Here is a 21,451-nt window from a genome sequence, read left to right on the forward strand (position 1 = left end):
GGTTTTGAAAAGGGGCTATATTTCCATTTTCCTGTGACTTATCATATCTATGCATCTAGGTAAAAGAAATGTCACTAGGTCTGATTTAGCCAAATGGCTTTTATAGGCGTGAAAAGCATTTTTTGGAATTGCCCACAATTTACGTGTTTAAAAGGTACGTTCCCTTTCTACATTAGAAGAGATTTCTCCCATTGCAGTCAATCATTTGAGTAGTGTTTCTGTTCTCTGCATGAGAATGTTGTGACTATGTAATCAGAGGCAGCATTTACTTTACCTTATTGTTAGCTTCACAGTTCTCTGCGAGAATAAAAGTTAAAATAAAACATAATAGCAATATTTAAACGTATGACCTATGCTTTAATCCAGAAAACAGTGGTGGTGATTGTCTCAATACATGGATGCATGACTAGAACTTTACACTAGCAGTAGAATTACTATCCAGTTTATGTGTATTATTTAAGTCTCTAAAATGTCTGTCAGTAGCCAGCTTTTACCAAGACTATTCTAGCACAGGGGTCAGCAAACTGTGGCCTGCCATTTGCATTTGTATGGCCCATGAACTAAACATGGTTTTTAAATTTTTAAGTGGTTGGAAAAAATAAAAATAATATCTTAAGTGAAAATTTTATGAAATTCTGATTTGTATCCATAAAGAAATAAAGTTTTATTAGAACACAGCCATGCTGACTTATTTATGTATTATCTATGGCTCTTTTTTGCACTACAGTGGCAGAACTGAGTAGTTACAGCAAAGACCATATGGGCCACGAAGCCTAGAATATTTACTGTCTGGTCCTTTGCAGAAAAGGTTTGCTGAATCCTGGTCTAGCATGTTGCTACAGCAGGTAAAGTCGATGAGTCTTATACAGTGAGTAACTCTGAAATGTCAGGAATCTTCCTGTAGAACTAAAAGTCCAAGAACAAGGTAAAGCTGACCAGTCTGAGACATAAATTTCATGAGTCTGAAAATCACATAAAGCTGGTAGTCACAGTTCAGCAATAAACCTGAAGTGAGATGATGACACAGCCTGTCACACAACAGTGTCACATTAGAGTTCACTTCGTGTATAAGTCAAGTACTGTGAGACATCTACTTGGGTCTTCACATACACTAGCCTCTGGAGTATTTTTTCCAGTGGTATCTACCTAGTATTTTTTTTAATCGTTATTCTCTCAAGGTACTAAAATCTGTGCCAAGATGTTATTTGAATGCTATTTTGGTGTGACCCCAAAATTAATTTTATTCACTCCCTAGTTACTTCTGGTGTACCAGTTTCAGCAGTTACCCGAATGTGCTACTGATTAAGTGCCTACCAACTAGGCCAGTGTTTCCCAACTAATTATGTCTCAGAAAGACCTCCAAAGCACTTTGATCTAGACTGGGCTTTCCCCAGACCTTGGCTACTTAATGCATGCCATTCACTGTTCTGGCAGGTCAGAAGCCTTTCCTCTGCCTTCCTGAATGAGTCCAAAACAACTAAGGTTTGCTTTTGGAGTCCATTATTGATTGGTTGCCTGGTAGATGCAAACTTTGAAATATGTAAGTGAAGTTTTAGAAACACATAGAGAATTTAAACAAAATCCCTCTTATATACACACACACACGAGACAGGGAGAGAAATCAAACAGTACTGAATGAATTACTGCCTAGAATGCCCATTTACGTCCTCTTTTGGAGGACAGAGTGTTGTAGGTGAAAGAACTCTTGGAATTCCATAGGATGGAATTCCAATGTCTTCAGGTATCAAGACTATATTTGTGTCCTCCAATGTACTTGCCCTCCTACGCTAACATGAACATGCTTTTACTTAAGACAGCTCTGTATCTCCTGCTGTTACGAAGCAAAAGCATATATACAGAAAGGTTTGGGAGGATCAGAGCATTGCTCTTCTATAGTGACTTAGCAGTTTTCTTTGCTTCAACACATTCCAGGAGAAGGGGTTGAAGGAATAAAAGGGAGGGGAAGACGGAGTCATTTCATGGCAACCTGAACAGAGATATTCTCTTGCATTCTATTTTTAAACTTCGAACTAAATTTCATTTGCAAATAAGTTTACTAATAAGACTAACTCTTTACAATATGGCATATAGGATAGCTATAATGGTTGTCTTAGCGATTCATTATTAGGTAGTAACATTCTCTATAGAGTTAATTACATGATGTCTTTGTAATTGCCAAGTACCCATAAAATGGATATCAGGCTTTTAGAAACTGGCAAAGAATATTTGATTCTGCAATTTTCATTAGGTACACACATTTTGACTTTTTAAAGAAAAAGATAGCATTCAGAAAACAGTATTATTCAAAGTGCTCTGCATGTTCAAGTCAATTTTAAAAGTTTATTGGCCAATAGAGAGGTGCCGCATTTTCTTCCCACCCCATGATGCTGTTCCTGAATTTATCCCTTTGCAAAGCGAGGCAGAGACCAAAAGAGTTTCCCTCAGTACTCCACAAAATCTAAACAAGTGAGAAAAAAATGCTTACGTTCAGAAAATAAAACTTGTCTCCGTTTAGAGAAACATTTTCTTTGTGCATCATGTTTTAAAATAAAGTTTTGTTTTCCGTTTAGGAACTGTGGGAAACACCTATTTTAAATGTTTTTGGAAGGACAGCCCATTTTGCAGTGTTTGGTCTTCCAGAATCTTTTGGGCTAGTGATGCTGAGAGGTATTCCATGGTGTCCTCATTTCCTGTAAGTCGATGTTGTCTGGCAGAGCCTTTCTGTTTTCAACTGTCTGACATCTTATCAAGAATTAGTAAAGGGGCAAGAATTCTTGCCCGATTCGTCTCCACAATGCAGCCATTTAACACCATCTCATCCAAAATGATGTGTACTTTATCCAAATTAAACATTATCTAGGGTCATATTAAGGAAATTAGTTATAAAAATGTTAACATTCAGTAAATAATAACTTATAACTTTGCCTGGAATTTTTCCAGTGTAAGTTAGTCTAAGCATGAAGGTTTTGTTTTTTTTTAAACAGAATTCCTGAAATTAAAATTGGTATTTATATTAGAAATTATTACCTTCATATACACATATATACCTAATTTCACCTTGGCTAGGCTAACTAACTGGACAATAGACATAGAAATGGAACAGCTATACCTTTTAGCCAGAGTGAGACGGAATCTCTACTAAGAGCTGGAGAACAAAGCAAGTAAATTTTGGTAAGAGTGTGACCTGACCTCAAGAACAAGGTCTTCCCAGACAATAATAACAACAGTAATAGCCATGACTTATTGAATCCTCATTATGTTCCAGGCATTGTGTTGAGTATTTTACATGTATTATTTCAGTCTTCTCTACGACTCGGTGATGTACATGCTAACATTATCCTCATTTTACACAGGAACAAACAGGCGCAAAGCCATTGCCTACAGTCACATAGCTAGTAGTTGTCAGAGCTGGAATTTAAACCGAAAGTTTGGGCTTAACTGCTCTGCTTCCAGGCTTCCCGGGAGAGGCCTGAGGCTGCTGAGTATACATCCTCCCTCCACCCTCAAACCTCCACCCCAAAACAAATGCCTTTACAATACTGCACCTTGAGCATCTTTTGTGTCAGACAGGCTAAAAGAAAAAAATAACCACGAGGAGAAATGAATGAAGAAAAGGCAATGCTGACTTAATTCCCAAGGAGATAAAAATTCCGATTTTCAAGAGAGTACCTCTTATAAATGGAGCATTCTAAAAATACTCATTTGAGAATTATGGAGCCACTTTAGATTACTGACGTTCTTATTGGAAAGTTAGTACAGGGCATGGGAGAAGAAGAAAACACTGTTAGACTATGATGTCTAGCTAATTAGAGCCAAGTCCTTCCTCCAATAGTCCCTTCATTTGAGTACCTAACTTTTCTTTTGTGAAATTGAACTGGAAGAGAGAACTGACCTGTTCTGGAAGAGAGAAACTCTTGAGAGTGAAGATGATAATAGTTGAACGTTTCTAAATTCTATGCTTTACTAAAGTTTCCATCACTAAAGAGCACAATCCTGGTCTGTTTAGAAAAAAACAGAACAAAACAAAAAACAGCTGACGGATTGTTTCAAATAGACAAACTTCATTCAACAAGTGAGTGATTAAATGCACTACGGGAGTTCATAATTAGTGAATCTTTGTAAAATGAGCCATTACCACCTGATTTTTCTTCCCAATAATTCCAGACGTTCAAGTCTATTGTATTTGTCTAGTAAAGTACATCTATAGAGAATGAGACAATCCTGTGAATGACTTTTCCGTTTCTATTAGGCTCTGTGTTAATACCTCATTAAGCTCTGTGCAAATAGTTCTCCAGCAGAATAAACTTTTTCAGGAGCCCATGGGGACTGTCCTAAAGTGACCCAGAAAAAAAAAAGCTTTACTCTGTTATACCTATTAATAATATCTTCCAATTAGATGGATGATTGCTTTGTCCATGGCCAAATTGGGACTGGAATATTAGGCGCTTGACTTAATCCTCTTCACTAGACCCAGAAGCCAGAACAAGGTAGGAATGACAGCCAGGTATAAAGGAAGGCAGAGCTGGGAAGCACAGGTGACTGCATGAAAAAAATGCCCTGTAGGATCCCCCTGTTGTATTCACTAAGGGCAATGAAAGCCTAGTGCCTTTTTTTTTTTTTTTTGGTGTCAAGGTTTTTTGTTTTGTTTTAAGTATAGTTGATTTACAGTGTTGTGGGCATTACAGCAAAGTGATTCAGTTATACACATATATATACATTCTGTTTTAAAATATTCTTTTCCATTATGGTTTATCATAGGATATTGAATATAGTTCTCTGTGCTATACAATAGGACCTTGTTGTTTAAAGCCTAGTGCCTTTGAAAATGTCAACCCATCCAGGGTGATTCTGAGGTAGAAGGAGATCTCATTTTAATCTATTCTATTTGAATCGATGCAGGGATCAGGCTGCTCTGAAGACTGCTCCATCTTTGGCAAGAATATGGTCAGCAATTCAGATGTCCCCTTGAACAACGAGCTCAATGTTTTGCAATTCAGATTAGAATTTACTGCTGAATCATATCAACCACTGACATCCTCACAATGCAAGGACAAGGTCCTTCAGCAAGCCTGAATTTCCCAACATCCTGGAAACATGAATTGCTCAGTAAGGGCATTTGGTACTGTGGGCATGTGACTGCCTGTCTATCTGAGTATCTGGCTGAAACCTCTAATAATCATGCAACTTTCTGGCACTGTAAAGGGAAACCACAGACCAAATCCAATGTGAGGCAAAAGCCTGAAAACTGATTTCCCCTTGGAATCATGTGGCTCCTTGAAAATAAGAATCCAGCTGTTGTTCACATCTTGATTTGGTTAACGAGTTACTTGTGCTCACTGGAAAAGCCAAGAGTAATGGCATTTGGGCTACAAGCCAGGTGAGCGGGGACCAAAAAATGCCCTATATGCCAAGTCCCGTGGCAATAAGCAGAGGCAAACACACTTTAGCCCTGACATTTGGAATAGGAGGAAGCAAGAAAGGCACAAGCTGTTGGTCTATTAAGGTGATGAGCTGAGAATGACTAGTTTAAGAGGGTCCAACCTTAGGTTTTACTGAATTCAACTGACTTAAAGATCCTTGAGGAAACTTGTTTACCTTCATGGGCACCCTAAGGTTGGAGCTGATATGAACTAGAAAGAGCCTCTTAAAGAACAGATTCATAAAGCCCCACTTTCTCCCAACCCGGAAACCTAGAGCCTTTCTGAATTTCTATGTAATGTGGATTGGAGCTGAATAGAGTAGGACCTCAGTAATATTAGTGCCACTTGAAATCAATTTTTTAATTAGAGTGATTGAAATGTTTCTGGTTCATACATTGGAATTTTGATCTCTGGATCATAAAGCACTTTTTCATCATGGTATTTTAACACCACTGTGGTGGTCTAGTTCTCCTTTAATAAGAGAAAACTGAGCAGCATACATTCTAATGGGACCTCAAAAGCAATTCCAAGGAAGAGCCCAGCCTAGAAACTAAACTTTCTAATTCTAGATTTTGGCCTCAGATCCCTTGTCTTCTTATTTGACTTCTTTTCTTTTGTTTTTTTTTTAAGATCCTAGCTCGGACTTCCCTGGTGGTGCAGTAATTAAGAATCCACCTGCCAATGCAGGGGACACAGGACAGGTTTGATCCCTGGCCGGGGAAGATCCCACACGCCATAAGCATCTAAGCCCGTGCGCCACAACTACTGAGCCTGTACTCTAGAGCCCGAGAGCCACAACTACTGAAGCCTACGTGCCTAGAACCTGTGCTCTGCAACGAAGAGTAGCCCCCGCTCACCCCAACTAGAGAAAGCTCGCACACAGCAATGAAGACCCAACGTAGCGAGAGAGAGAGAGAGAAAGAAAGAAAAAAAAGTTCTTTAAGTACGGTGGGGAAAAAACGTGTTCTCTTTTTTTTATACTTTAACTCAATTGCCCACGGAATTAGATAAGTTGCAAAGGGCCAATGTGTTCACATTTCCCACTGAAAATCACATGCTACTGTATGGAAGATTATCATGAAGATTCTGCATAGTTCTGGATATACTCTCCTGGTAATAGTCTTGTGTTCACTTTTAGGCTTAGTATGGCCTTTAGTTAATTAGGTCACTGAAAAGGAGTGGGGTTTTTTTGTTGTTTTTATTAATAGTAATCTTTTATTTATTCATTTATTTTTATATTTATTTTTGGCTGTGTTGGGTCTTCGTTTCTGTGTGAGGGCTTTCTCCAGTTGCGGCGAGCGGGGGCCACTCTTCATCGCGGTGCATGGGCCTCTTCACTATGGCGGCCTCTCTTGTTGCGGAGCACAGGCTCCAGACGCGCAGGCTCAGCAGTTGTGGCTCACGGGCCTAGTTGCTCCACGGCATGTGGGATCTTCCCAGACCAGGGCTCGAACCCGTGTCCCCTGCATTGGCAGGCAGATTCTCAACCACTGCGCCACCAGGGAAGCCCCAAGGAGTGTTTTTTTATTGTTGTTGTTAAGTAGGTTTTCCTGAAAGATCCATTCATATTCTGAGAGCAACAAAGACATCCCAGTGTAATTTTTTTTAAGTTTATATAGGTTTATGTAAAATTACACAAATACCAGTCAGCACTGGGGTCAATGAGCCTGTCATTCTCTTGTTTTTTTTCCCCAGATTCTCTGTTGCTTCTCATAGCTTGCTGCCACTATTCCTGAGTAAAACAGAACCCAGAAGCCTAGAACAGAAGGAGTGGGGGTAAGGCAGAGGGACCTGGAGGGAGGGATAGGAGGAATAGCAGGGGATGAATATGGCACCTAAAGGACTCAGAAACACACTTGAAGGATATAGAGAGATGGCTAAGGCTAGGGAGGGCCAAAATGGCCTGGAAGGCAGAACTGTTTCATCTGGAACTTTCACATCCCTTTCCCAGGTGAATGGCTGACTCTCTTGGAGACTTCATAATTCTGAGACTCATCACTCATGACTCGACTAGAACTCTCATGCTGGTGAGGGCTGTGGTCCCCTTACCCCTCCTTGCCTGCCCTTCCCAAAGACTGGACCAGCTGCACACATTCCCTTGGGCCCAGGGGCCTGCTCTCTTCTCTTGCAGCCCTGCTTCAATGGACATATTTTCAAAAGGAAAAGATGTTTAGAAATCTCTGACGTGAACGTCACTTTTGGAAAGCATGCTCTTATCAAGACATTCAGGTATTCGCTTCAAAATTTTTCAATATTTATGACTCCTCCAACCGAAGACCAGGGTTTCTCTAAAACTTCTTCCCTAATTCAGGAAACACCAAGACAGCATGGTGCCAGGCACTTTATAAATGTTTTCTTAGAGACTAATTTGCTACAATCTACTCCAGATGATTATGAATTTTCAAAAAGTATGTCAAATTTAATCTTAAATCACATTTGTCGCCCTAGAATCAAAGGCTCTGGAAACCAGTACCAGCTCTGTGCCAAAGTAGCTCTGTAGTTTGGAACAATCAATCCATAGAGCTACTCTGGGACAGAACTGGTATCGGTCTCTGAGCCTCAGCCTCTTTGTCTAAAAAGTGAGATTTTAACTTGATGATTGTGTAGTTTTCTTCCAACTCCAAAGCAGTCAAACCCTATGACTCCAAAAGTAACCTTCGGGGAGAGGAAAGCTAGTTTACTCCTTTCTGATATGATCAAGCTACTCCTGATGTAGTCACATGCTCCACCATACCTCAAAAGAAATCCTTTTGTAATAACAATTAATTATTTTAACTTTCTGAGAGAGCATCGAGAAAATTTCAGTTCCTCTAGAAGCTGCCACTTCAGTGTTGGATGGTTTCCCTAGAGAATATCTTTGGTCCTCTTGTCAGTATTTCCATAGCCCCTAGTTGAACAGTTACTTTTGTGATTTCTCACTAAGTCAGGCTGAAATTATCTCCTATTTGGAGAAGCCCTGTTCTAGTTTCTGGACCTCTCAAGGTGTTTGGGATTTTAGGAAAGTAATGAAGGAACGACAAATAGACGTCCCCCTACTGGGCCTGGGGCCTGATGAGGGCCTGGCTGCAAATCTTAGCGGTGCTCTTACTGCTGGCTGGGTGCTTTTAGTCTTCCAGGGCACACCCTGGTAGATAACTAGCTGAGTCATAGAGAGTGCAAGAGGATGGAGGCCCTTCCTACTCGCCCACCCTCAACTTCAGTAAAGAGAGCATGTTTCACATTACGCATATGAGCTTTTAGGCTCTAGAATTAATTGCTCAAGCTTTTGGACTTTAAGGACTTACAAAGTAAAAACATGAGTGTTCTAAAGATTTTTTTTTAAGATATTTTTGAATGAAGAAAACATTCTGGATTCTAGAGCTATCCTATATTTGTCAGGGAGGGGGCACAAGAATATAAATAGAAACCCCAGCTTGTTCCTGGCTTTTCCTCCCAGGCATGCATGTGGAATACCCCCCTTACCATCCCAGCCTCTCTATTATTCCTGCCTCCAGTCCTGGGGTGGTAAAGAGACCTGCATAGGCCCTGGCAGCAGGCACTGGGATGACCAGGTACCCGCTAAATTCTGGGGACCCAGGTGCTGGAGGGTGGTCAAGGAGTGGATGGGGGGCCCTGCCGGCTCTGGGTAAGCATCCTTACCCCATGGAGAGGGGTGCTGCTGAAGGAGAGCTAGAGTAGGGTCCTCTAAAGCACAGGGCCCAGGAAGGGGACCCTGGTTGTCTGGGTCTGAAGACAGTACTGCTGCATTCCATTCTAGCCAAAATTAACCAAGTCTTTAAGCCTTTTTAAGGCCACCAAATACCAAAAGGGGTGTCAAGGGTTTTGGTGCCTTCACATACATTAGCTGTGCACTGAACTGGGGAGGAATTGGACTTCTACACAGCGCTGTTCATGGGTGCCATCCTCTGACTATTTAGCAGAAGGGGATTCGATTGCTCCTTTGAATTGTCTGGAGAATTCGGCAAACCTGGGGCTCTGGAGCTGAGCACATGTTGAGAAGCTCATCCGTTCGTTCCTAAAAACTATCTTAATTCGTGGAATTTGAAGTCTTAAGTCTACCAAAGTATGAGGAAGGGCAAACTTTCCCGACAGAAGTCCTCAGGCAACATTTCAGCCCTGCGGGTGAAGTGGAATGTAAAGAGGGTGCCAGGGCTGCTTCAGCGCACGTGAATGGTTTAGGTCCTGATGTGCTTAGTCCCCGGGGTACAGGCCGCCCCACTTGAGACTGCTCTGCAACAGAGAGTTTCCACTTAGTAGAAGGGTTTTCAACAAACCAGAATTTCTGTCCTGATTTCCTGAGCTTATGTCATTTCTTTTTAATAACCCATCTGCCTTGCTCTGTGACGTTAGTCTTCTTAGAAGTAGAACAAGCCCATACTAGGGAAAAATGTAAACAATGCATTGAATTTCCCAATGTCTAACCCTACAGGCTCTGGAAAACTGCTCCCTTCTTAAAAGGCTTCAGGGTGGTAAAGTCTCTTGAGAAAGACTGCGAGTAAAGGGCTTCTTGGGAGTTCCATAAGGTTTGGACTCCCACCTTCCTGTTGCTGCAACAAGACTGAGCCTTAAATCGTGTCTGTTCCAAGCAGACGGATGTGGAAGGCTTCCTTAATCTGAGCAAACACAAAGGTTATGTGCTCTTGAGTGTTGGGAGAATCGGTTCCAAGTTGCAATTATATCAGCTGCTGGTCCAACCTTTCAAGGCCTAAGGAAGCTTCCCTGGCACAATGTTAGCTGCTCTGGCAGGTTCCTGGTTACATGCTACCGGGTGGTGATGCGGTCTGTCTGTGAGGCCACACCTCTAAAAGGCTCCCTTGTCTTACTGTTAAGAAACTGATGTGTAAAGTTTTCCCTGGACTTCTTCCACGTGACAGTTAAACAGAACTGTGGGGAATTCCCTGGAGGTCCAGTGGTTAGGACTCCGAGCTTCCATTGCCGGGGCCTGGGTTCAATCCCTGGTCGGGGAACTAAGATCCTGCAAGCTGCGCAGCCCGGCCAAAAAAACAAAAACTATGTATGAGACAGAATAGAGTCGTGGGTTTGTAATTTGACCTTTTTCAGATGGCTGAGGGTGGAAACTCTTTCAGAATCTCAATAGAAGAGAGGTGCCCCATGCCCTGCCTGCCCTGCCCCCTGCTGCACTTTTAGACCATGAGAGGGCCACGTGAATTTACAGCTTGAGCACAGACATACACTTCCAGGTCAGCAGAGATTTAGTTCCCTTCTCTAAATTATGCAAAATTCCTAATCTGTCAGGTGGATGTGCCTAAGTTATTTCCCAAGAACAGGAATATATAAGTTGATCAGAGAGGAAAAGAAGGCAAAAATGAAACTAAGTAAAATGCAGGGTAAGGATGAAAATTGTGTGCTTTGGTGTGAAAATTAAATTCAAACAAGAATGCTGGAGTTCATTACATGGACCTATGCCATACACTAGAGGGATACAAAGACAAACCCATCTCTACTTTTAATAAACACCTAGTCAGTATATAAGACACATCAACACACTGAGTCCAACTATAATACACATCCTACTATATCTGATTCACTTTACTTCTCTGAATATCTAGACTTATAAGACTTTCCCATCCTGTTCTAGGTGTAAGATAGCTCAGTTACCTAGTCATGGCAACATCAAACATTAAGGCTGAGAGGGTGTTAAGGCTCTTCTAGTTTAATTCTATCATTCTGAGATGAGGGGGTTATGTGTCTTGTCTGATACACACAGACAGTTGGTAGCAGCAATGAAAGCAAAACTTGGGTATCTATATTCCCAGTAAAATGTCTATTAGCTTTTGCTGTCTTCCTGATGACTTCTTAAATCAAAAGTCATTTTTCTTATTACCCTGTACAAGGAGGAAGAGATTTATTTTGAATTGCTTTAAAGGACTTAGTTAAAATGGAATGTGACATGCTGAATAAAAATACACCCTAATATACAGCCTGGTCTTGGGTCTCCTAGGTCAAAAGGACCACAGATTTAGGTCACTCACCACTAGAGGGCACTCAGATTTCCCCAACTGATTTAAAGAGGCTTCAAATACAGCCTGCAAATCAAGTTTATCAACATGACATTTTCTATCAATAGTAAAAGGTAAATGGCCATTTCCCCAGAATATACTGGCATACTATTTCTGGGCATAGGTATCTAATGTGTATGTGTGAGTGTATGTGTGTGTGTGTGTATGTGTGTGTGTGTGTGTGTGTGTGTGTATGTGCATGTGTGTATACACACACGTAAACATGTTATAATTAATATATATTTGTTATAATTAATGTTACTATTTCAGATTCAAGCCTGATGTTTTCTCAAAGGACACCTATTTATTGCGTTCAAGTGGTAAGCAGATTTCCGAAGTAAAGATTAACTTAAAAGACAACTTGCCTCCAGAGCACTGACACAAAGCCCAGTGGGCTCCTGCCCAAATCTGCAGGCCTGCAACATTCTAAGTAAATCATGCTTGTTCTTGGGGCCCTTGGATACTTTGATTTAAAAAGGAGAAGAGAAGAAAAGGAGAGCTTCCTCTGCTATAAAAGGAGATGAATACAAGCCAGGCAATTTCTTTAACCTTCCAGTTTATCATCCCTGAAGGCCTTCTTCTGATCATGTGGGGAATTTCTGGAGATTTATACCTAGAGCTATGGAAATCCATTCTCTCTAGGAGGCCCAAGCACTTTCTGGCTGTGTTATTTAAATTCTGCAAAAGTCTATTCATATGCAAAAGTTAAATTAATATATAAGAGTGATTATTAACTACACCATAGCATTGCCCTGTCTGAAAAGTACAAGAATCGTCTTTGTGAAAAAGGGTGGAGGGTTTCTGCAAAGCACCTGTACCTCCGGCTGTCTTGTCAGAGCGGCTGATGATTAGCTTTCTGAATTCTGGATTTGGCTGAATTGGTTTCCTGCTCCATGGCACTTACCTGATCAAGACTAGCCTGTTCTTTGCCAAGTACTATGGAAAACTTGGTTCACAGCATTGAAAAAGGATACATCTAATTCACTCTGGAAAAGAGAAAAGAGTCCAAGGATGAGAAGGAGACACTGGGACACAATGCACTTAGCAGAGACAGCGCCTGCTCTGGTTGCCAGCCTGAAAGCAGGTGGGAGAGGCTGCTCTGTAGGGAGAAGCCTGAGTGCGGGAAGGCCCTGAGTTTGGGACAGTGATTTAAAAAAACGAAATAGGCTGCAGTTTAGAGAACTTTTATAGGCTAGAACAATTCACCTTTAGAGTGTAGAGGGAATAAACTAATTCAACCTTTACAGATCATAGGTAATTTGATAGGTATATACAAAATCGTAATAATGTGCACAAAGTTTGAATCCATCAGTTTTACTTCTAGAAGTCTCTCCTAAGGGAACAGTTAAATAACGGCACAATGATGTGTGACAGCATATTCAGGGTAATGTTATTTATAGTAGCAAATTGCTGAAAACAAGCTAAGTGTCTATCAAGGGGGGACTACTTAAATAAATTATAGCAAATCCACAAATGATGACATAGGTACGTAAGTCCCGACATACTGTTAAATAAAAAAGTTAGTCTGGGGCTTTCCTGGTGGCGCAGTGGATAAGAATCTGCCTGCCAATGCAGGGGACACAGGTTCGAGCCCTGGTCCGGGAAGATCCCACATGCCGCGGAGCAACTAGGCCCGTGCGCCACAACTACTGAGGCTGCACTCTAGAGCCCACGAGCCACAGCTACTGAAGCCCACGCACCTAGAGCCCGTGCTCCACAACAAGAGAAGCCACCGCAATGAGAAGCCCATGCACCGCAACGAAGAGTAGCCCCTGCTCACCGCAGCTAGAGAAAGCCCGTGCACAGCAACAAAGACCCAACACAGCCAAAAATAAATAAAAATAAAAAAGCTAGTCATAAAATGGTATATACAGCATTATCCCCTGTATATATGTAGACAGATATAGATATAGTTAGATACAGATACATAAAGCCTAAAAGGCAATGTACCTAACAGTATGTATCAATAAACGGCATGCTCACTGATGATCTACCCTTTCTTTTTGCTCATATGTATTTTTAATTTTTTTTAATGAACAAGTTTATGTCCTGAAAAAGTCATAGATGGAGAAAAGATGAAAGCGCTAAATTCATCTTTGAAAGGACTTAAGGTTTGTCAACTGCAGCACTGACAACTCTGATCCCACTTCCTCAACAGCAAAAGCCCTCATCTCTTGCAAAACTGCCTCTTTTGAAGCTAACTGGGCTGGCTTTCTGTTTTGAAACGTGATGTTAAGATGCTTCTTTCAGCTCAGACAGCATGAGATTGATCTCCAAATTTAAGATTTGGAAACTCTAAGATTAAAAATAGCCCCAGAAAAACTGTTTAAAACTCACAAACCTAAAAATAAATCTTAGATGACAAGGCATTCTCCATGAGTGGGACAGATTCTATTTTCTTTCCCAGGGTTCTCTTCTCTCTCCTCTTTTTCTTCTTTTTGCTACTGTCATCCTAAACCGGGTCATCCCTTAGTACTCTCCAAGTCCTGTATAATCACCTGGCTTAAATTAAATTCTAATCTTTACTTCTGTGGTTTATGTGGTCACTGACTCTCTCCCTAGAATAACAGCTAAAATTCAGCAACCTGCTATGTATTCTTAGTTACCGAATATAATAATTTTTAAAACCTTAGCAATGATAGTGCCTGTACCCACGCTTTATTCTCCCAGGTTTAAAACATTGCTATTTTGGGAAATTATATTCTTCTTGATAGGTGTTCCCTTAAAGTGACTAACCATGGCCAGCTCTGAATCACAGACCCTGACTTGCAACCAGTCTGTCTAAGAAAGTGGTCATCAGGAGATAAGCCGGAACTACAGCTATGCTGTCCGTATGGTAACCACCTGCCTCACGTGGTGATTTAAATCAATTAAAATTAAATAAAATTATAATTTCAATTCCTCATTTACACTAATCACATTTCAAATATTCAAGAGGTACATGTGGCTTAGCACCTACCACATTGGATGGCACAGATAGAGAACATTTCTATCACTGCAGAAAGTTCTATTGGACAGAAAGTGCTGGTCTATAGTGCTCTCCCCAAGCAATCAGTAAGAAGGTGGATTTTTTTTTTTTTTGCGGTATGCGGGCCTCTCACTGTTGTGGCCTCTCCCGTTGCGGAGCACAGGCTCCGGACGTGCAGGCTCAGCGGCCATGGCTCACGGGCCTAGCCACTCCATGGCATGTGGGATCCTCCCGGACCGGGGCACGAACCCGTGTCCCCTGCATCAGCAGGCGGACTCTCAACCACCACGCTACCAGGGAAGCCCAAGAAGATGGATTTTAAAACCAGACCCAATGCCCCCTGTCCCTGCAAGGCCAGTCTCTGGAATGGCCAGACCTCTTGCTCTTTCAGCTTTGGAGGGCACCAATCCCTTCCTAGCTAGAGGCACTACCATGTCGCAGGCCACTAGGCAGCTGCCCAGCTCCAACCGCTGAATTAGGAAATAGCTGACAGCAAGCCTCATGCATTAAGGCAGTGGTTCTCAAACTTAAGCATGCATCAGAATCACATGGAAGGCTTGTTAAAACACAGTTTGCTGTGCCTCAACCCAGAGTTTCTGATTCAGTAGTCTGGGGTAGGCCAAGAGTTTATACTTCTAACAAGTTCCCAGGTAATAATTATGCTGCTGGTCCAGGAACCACACTCTAAGAACAAACTGCACTAAGGCAATGAAAACAGGCTAGTCGATTGCCCTGTAAAGAAGTCTGCCAGGGCTTCCCTGGTGGCGCAGTGGTTGAGAGTCCGCCTGCCGGACTGAAACCCGTGCACCTAGAGCCCGTGCTCCACAACGAAGAGTTGTGGCTCCACAACAAGAGAAGCCACCGCAATGAGAAGTCTGCGCACCACAACGAAGAGTAGCCCCAGCTCGCCACAACTAGAGAAAGCCCGTGCATGGCAACAAAGACCAAATGCAGCCATAAATAAATAAATTTATATAAAAAAAGAAGTACTGATATATGTTACAACGTGATCAGCATAACCAAAAAACATGCTAAATTAAAAAAGCCAGTCACAAAAGACCATATTTTATTGTACTTTATATAATTCTATTTATATAAAATGTCTATAACAGGCAAACCTATAGAGACAGAAAGTAGACTGAAGATTGCCTAGTGCTTGGAGCAGGTGGAGGGGATAATTGGGAGAGAAATGCTAAATGGTATGGTGTTTCTTTCTGGGGTGATGAAATATTTTAAACTTGATTGTGGTGATGGTTACACAACTCTGGGTACATACTAAAAACTATACACTTTAAATGGGTGAACTGTATGTTATTAAATTACATTTCAGTACAACTGTTAAAGGACTGCCGGAAAGGAACTCATGTATTCCTTAAGGGGACTTGGTTTTGATCCTCAAAGCAAGGGTTTGGATGGAAATGATTCTTAAACTAAAAGGGTCCTGGTGTCCTAGGAGGGGAAGCAGAAGAAAGAAGAGAAGAGAGAGGAAGTTCGATAGCAAAATATCTTAATTGAGAGAAAGACACAAGAGGTTCTTAGTCTTGTAGAACTGGTTCTTTATAAAGATCTAAGACACACGTAGGTTTCTAACACGTTGGATGAGCTAGAAGGAAAGGTAATGAAAATTTGGCGTCATTTGATTTTTAAGTTTTACACATTAAAGCTCTATATTAACACATTTTTTTTAAATATATAAATTTATTTATTTATTTATTTTTGGCTATGTTGGGTCTTTGTTGCTGCACGTGGACTTTCTCCAGTTGTGGTGACCGGGGGCTCCTCATTGTGGTGGCTTCTCTTGCTGTGGAGCACGGGCTCTACTAGGTGTGCAGGCTTTAGTAGCTGTGGCACGTGGGCTCAGTAGTTGTGGTGCACAGGCTTTGCTCCGTGGCATGTGGGATCTTCCTGGCCCAGGGCTCGAACCCGTGTCCCCTGCCTTGGCAGGTGGATTCTTAACCACTGCGCCACCGGGGAGGCCCATTAACACATATTTTTGACATAGACCCATTTCTGGGAAATTGAGCTAAGGACGAAAACCATGTTTTAGTCATTAGACTTACCACTCGGCTGAAGTAGTCATCTAAAACTTCCACGAAGTTATGGATGAATTCATAAATTGCCATCTCATTCTGAAATAAAAAAGGAAGGGTGCAGTTAGTTTTATTTTTATTTATTTATTAAAAAAATATTTATTTTTTGGCTGCGTTGGGTCTTTGTTGCTGTGTGCGGGCTTTCTGTAGTTGCGGCGAATGGGGGCTACTCTTCATTGTGGTGTGCGGGCTTCTTATTGCGGTGGCTTCTCTTGTTGCGGAGCACGGGCTCTAGGTGCATGGGCTTCAGTAGTTGTGGCATGCGGGCTCAGTAGTTGTGGCTCATGGGCTCTAAAGTGCAGGCTCAGTAGTTGTGGCACTCGGACTTAGTTGCTCCGTGGCATGTGGGATCTTCCCGGACCAGAGCTCGAACCCGTGTCCCCTACATTGGCAAGTGGATTCTTAACCACTGCGCCACCAGGGAATTCCCGGGTGCAGTTAGTTTTAATATGACCTATTGGGGAAATCAGACATGGAGCTGCCCAGTCATCAACCAGGTTTTAGAGCATTTGGTAAACAGATAATGTGAGCAAAGCAGCTTCCTATTGACAAATATTCAGAATAATTCTAGGACTTATTTCTTTAAAAGAAGCTTATCAATAGGGGAAATGTAGAAAACCTTAACCTCTAAGATTTTTTGAAAAGTCCATGATGAATCTAGCTGAATTGAAACCAGATTGTGTCTGGTGATTATAGAGTTTTGAGGTTTACTCCCTGACTTCATCACCAACTGGCTGAAGCCAGGTTCTTTTTTTGTTTTGTTTTTCCCCAGGGTCTTCATGTCATCACTTTTCCATCTGTGAAGATGGGGAAACCATCTCAAAGTTTGGTTCATGGATAAAAAAACAATCAACTGAGATTTCAAAGTATTTTAGATCTTAAATACCCTTTCAGGGATTCCATGGCCAAAGGTGCTATTGATGTGGGACTCACCATTTCTGAAAAGGTGAACTATATCTGATGAGATGTAATTACAACACAATCATATTTACAGTTTGCTCTGCCTTCTGAAATGTCAGCCTATGTTTAATGCCACAGTTGTTTGGCCTCTACCCTTGGCTAAACTACCCCACTGTGCCACACAGAATGAGGGCAGGAAACTGGTATTGCTTAGGGTCGAGAAAGACATTCTGTGGTTTTGTGCTTCTCCACAAATTGCTCATCTAATCCAAAAAATATCCTAGGTTTATCTCTTCCACACAGTTTCCCCAGCCTTGATAAAAACCAATATCCTTCAAGAGTCAAGATAATTGTTATGGAGGTAAGTGGGGAAGAAAATGTCAATTTAAGGAGGAATCAAAATCAGACTGTTGGGCTTCCCTGGTGGTGTAGTGGTCGAGAATCCGCCTGCTGATGCAGGGGACACGGGTTTGAGCTCTGGTCTGGGAAGATCCCACATGCCACGGAGCAACTAGGTCCGTGAGCCACAACTACTAAGACTGCGCTCTAGGGCTTGTGAGCCACAACTACTGAGCCCACGTGCCACAACTACTGAAGCGCGCGTGCCTAGAGCCCATGCTCCACAACAAGAGAAGCCACTGCAATGAGAAGCTCACGCACCACAACAAAGAGTAGCCCCCGCTCACTGCAACTAGAGAAAAGCCAGCACGTGTCAGTGAAGACCCAAAGCAGCCAAAATTAAATAAATAAATTTATTTAAAAAAAAAATCAGACTGTTATTCCTAATTTTCTTGTATTTTCCATAAGCTCTTCTATTATCTTACCTCAGTGTCATTAACTCCGACCACAATGAAGAGAGCTGCATACTGCCGATATATCAGCTTAAAATCCTTATATTCAATGAAAGAGCACTAGACAAAACACAATTAGACATTAATTCCTGTGGCTGACAGGGATTTCTTCAAAATGGCATGCATAATTTCTAGGTTCTGATTTGAGTATCTGTCAACACATTCCTAGAAATATTCAACATTAAGATGTGACACAGTCTTTGCTGGCCGCCTCCTCACAGTACTCAGGGGAATGCTTGGAAGCATCTCTAGTGGGAGGTGGAGAAGTGGTCTTGGAAAAATGTCTGAGTGTTCACATGGGTTCCCACCTGTACTTCTTCTTATTCCTTTGCTTGGCTCTGTGTGGAACTCAGCCAGCAAAGAAAAGGCTACTAAATAATCAGCATTTTAGACTGCCTCCAAAAGTGAAAATAAGCCAACATGATAAAGAAGATTTTCTTCTTTCCATCTCCCCTGGGCTCTTTTGGAAGCAATTAGAGATTCCGTTTGTACTATCGGATAGTCATTCAAGAGCCAAATATACAGAGCATACACACATGCAAAAAAGAAAAAATCTTGATTTCTTTTTGAGAAGAATCAATGTAGGCTCTTTTTATAAATTATTTAAAGATGGCTTTTGTGTGGCAGACACTAGACAAAAATCTCCCATTGTAAATATTGCTTTATAGGAATTAATAACTAGCTTACCATTACTGACTAGTGGAGGAAACAACTCCCTTCCCATTCATCTCTCTCCTAAAGCCATTGTACAAAGGGGGAGAGGAAGGCACTGGGTGGACAGGAATTGGACAGCAGGCTGAAGGTACAGTGTTGCCCTTCCTTTGGATTTTTGGGTGCGCTTGACCAAATGTGACTGAGCAAGAACGGTATGACTTTTTGCACTGGGATATGTTGCTCTATGGTGTTCAAATGTACCTGGGAATGAAGCTGCAAGTTGTTTTGTTTTGTTTTGGTTTGGTTTGGTTTGGTTTTTTTTGGCCATGCTACACAGCTTGTGGGATCTTAGCTCCCTAACCAGGGATCGAACCCGCATCCCTGGCAGTGAAAGCACAGAGTCCTAAACACTAGACCGCCAAGGAATTTCCGAAGCTGCAAGTTTTGATTATGGCATTTCTTCCACGGGAAAGCCATTTGACGATCTATATAATGGAGGCGTTTGAGGCTTTTATTTGACATTAGGATAAAAGTATTAAGTCCAGGACCATTCTGCAGCTTTTGGTTCATTGTAGATCCAGTATTATTTCTGTTCAGTCAGATCTTTCAAGGAAACAAAATCTATTTGAAAGAACTGAGGAACATTTTTCAAAGACTCTCAGGAGTTTCTGACATTCAAAAAAAAGGTATCCAAGCACCTTTGTGGATAAAATTTTTAAAAAAGCTGAGATTGTGTTACTTTGGTACCTGATTATGCTAAAAGCCCAGTGGGTTCCCTTTAAAATCTAAGATAATTTAGAATGCTTCAAAAATATCTAATGGTATGTTCATTTCAAAGCATATATTTCAGAGGGTAACCTATCAGTGAAAACTATGAAATTGTAGAGTGCCTATGTAGAAAGATTCAAACAGAAATACTTCTGCAGTTTGTTTACCTTTACTTAAAGGATGTGGCTATTAACACAGTCCTTTAATAGTTTTTGTTTTCTTTTGACAACTACATAAAGCAGTGTGTGCCACGGCAGTCCAAAGTAGTAATTCAAAGAGGACTCTGAGATGTTCTGACTGGAAAATCAATTTAGAAGCCAAGGGAAACACAGTTCTAATGCGTAACTTGTGAGCACTGATGTAGCTTAATATTTTATGACTTACCAGTGGTTCCCAGGAGCAGCCTTTCTACATATGCAGTGAAAAAGAGAACTAGCAAAATTAATGGGTGATTTAAATAAGCCTTCTGAATTTGCATTAGTTTGCTCAGTGATTTCCAAGGATTCCAAGTTTAGGGCCTAGACTAAGTAATTCTCCAACTAAAGTCCTTTGTAAAAGTAGACTCAGTTTTTACAATTCCTGTTTACTATTATTTTAACGATTTAATTTAACCTCAATTTTGGCAGAATGGATAGATTTGTTGTTTCATATGAATTTTTTAACTTCCATTTCTCCCATCTATATAATAAGACAAGTACAAAACAAATTTGTTTTGTTTTTAAATTACTTGTTCCAGTATTACGTTGGTGGTAAATTTATAAAAGTGATAAGCAGAAAAAAACTGCACTCCACATGATAATCATGTTATTATCCTCTGGCACAAAGTGGGTCTTGACTGTTCCCCTCTATACTGGTCATCTGACCTTCATCTTTTGGCTTAAAGAAAGCCGTCTGCTACAGGCACTCCTAAGAGTTCCAAGGGCTGAATTCATATGAACAAAAAAAAAGGTATGTCTATTAGCAGGCTTAAATTTGAGCTGCCACTTCCATAGTGCAATAAGACAAATATGCTGACCTAAATATGAACCCAAGACTTTTCCTGATTTTCTTTGCTTTTATTTTCCTTAAGGGGATGTAAAGAGAGCTATGCGGCAGTCTTCATTTCACTTCATTTGTTAATTTTCCCTAATAGCTATTGAAAGAATGTAGTTCAAAGAAAACGATGGCCCCCACGACTCAGTAATAATAAATCTGCCACTGCTGAGTTGAATGCAGAGATCAAAGAGAATCAGAAACTTACTTGTTCATTGGATCGAGAGAGACAGCTCTTTATGACTTCTGTTTCCAGAAGCGTACGCTTATTAATCTCCACATGTTCATAGTACTTAGAAAGTCGGGTCTGCCCTTGTTTATTCACCATGAGGAAAAATTTTATCATTTTTTTTTCTGGCCAGTATTTTTCCAAATATAGTTCAAAAGTTATGGCGAGGGGTAGCTGTAACCAGAACCTGAAGAATAAAAGAACAACAGAAAGGCAAGATCAAATTTCTCAAGAATCATATTAAATGTGTTCTGTAGATGAACCAGAAGTAAAACGTCTTCTGATAACATTGGTCTTCACTCCTGTGAACTAAATGAGACTTTAATAAATAACTAAAGATAAATTTTCCTTAGTTATCCTCCAAAACATTTTTGAGTATCTACAGTAGTTCTACTCATATTCATTCAATTGTTTCATCAATCTTGTTGGGTGCCAACTATGGGTCAAGCACCAGAAGGAGAATACGGATGAAGAAGTAATGATTTCTGATCTTCAGATCATGACACCTAGCAAAGGTAC

General features: G+C 41.0%; 1 protein-coding gene across 1 annotated transcript; it reads right to left on the reverse strand.

Annotated features, from left to right (window-relative positions):
- Positions 1-2,264: 2,264 nt before the first annotated feature.
- AP4S1 (adaptor related protein complex 4 subunit sigma 1) lies at positions 2,265-21,116 on the reverse strand. The gene is made up of 5 exons (XM_065872179.1): positions 20,912-21,116; positions 18,223-18,309; positions 16,469-16,537; positions 12,415-12,426; positions 2,265-2,856 (listed from the first exon to the last, which is right to left on the reverse strand). Exons 1-5 carry the CDS (start codon positions 21,047-21,049, stop codon positions 2,728-2,730), a joined length of 435 nt encoding a protein of 144 aa, XP_065728251.1. The 5' UTR covers positions 21,050-21,116; the 3' UTR covers positions 2,265-2,727.
- Positions 21,117-21,451: the final 335 nt, after the last annotated feature.

Source organism: Phocoena phocoena, chromosome 2, assembly GCF_963924675.1.
Source record: "Phocoena phocoena chromosome 2, mPhoPho1.1, whole genome shotgun sequence".
In the NCBI taxonomy this organism is placed as follows: Eukaryota; Metazoa; Chordata; class Mammalia; order Artiodactyla; family Phocoenidae; genus Phocoena; species Phocoena phocoena.

Coding starts and splice junctions, on each gene's coding strand:
- AP4S1 (XM_065872179.1), bottom strand. CDS start 21,049: ATGATAAAATTTTTCCTCATGGTGAATAAACAAGGGCAGACCCGACTT. Junction 18,310..20,911: donor TCTCTCGATCCAATGAACAA/GTAAGTTTCTGA, acceptor TGTTTTGTCTAG/TGCTCTTTCATTGAATATAA. Junction 16,538..18,222: donor TCGGAGTTAATGACACTGAG/GTAAGATAATAG, acceptor TTTTTATTTCAG/AATGAGATGGCAATTTATGA.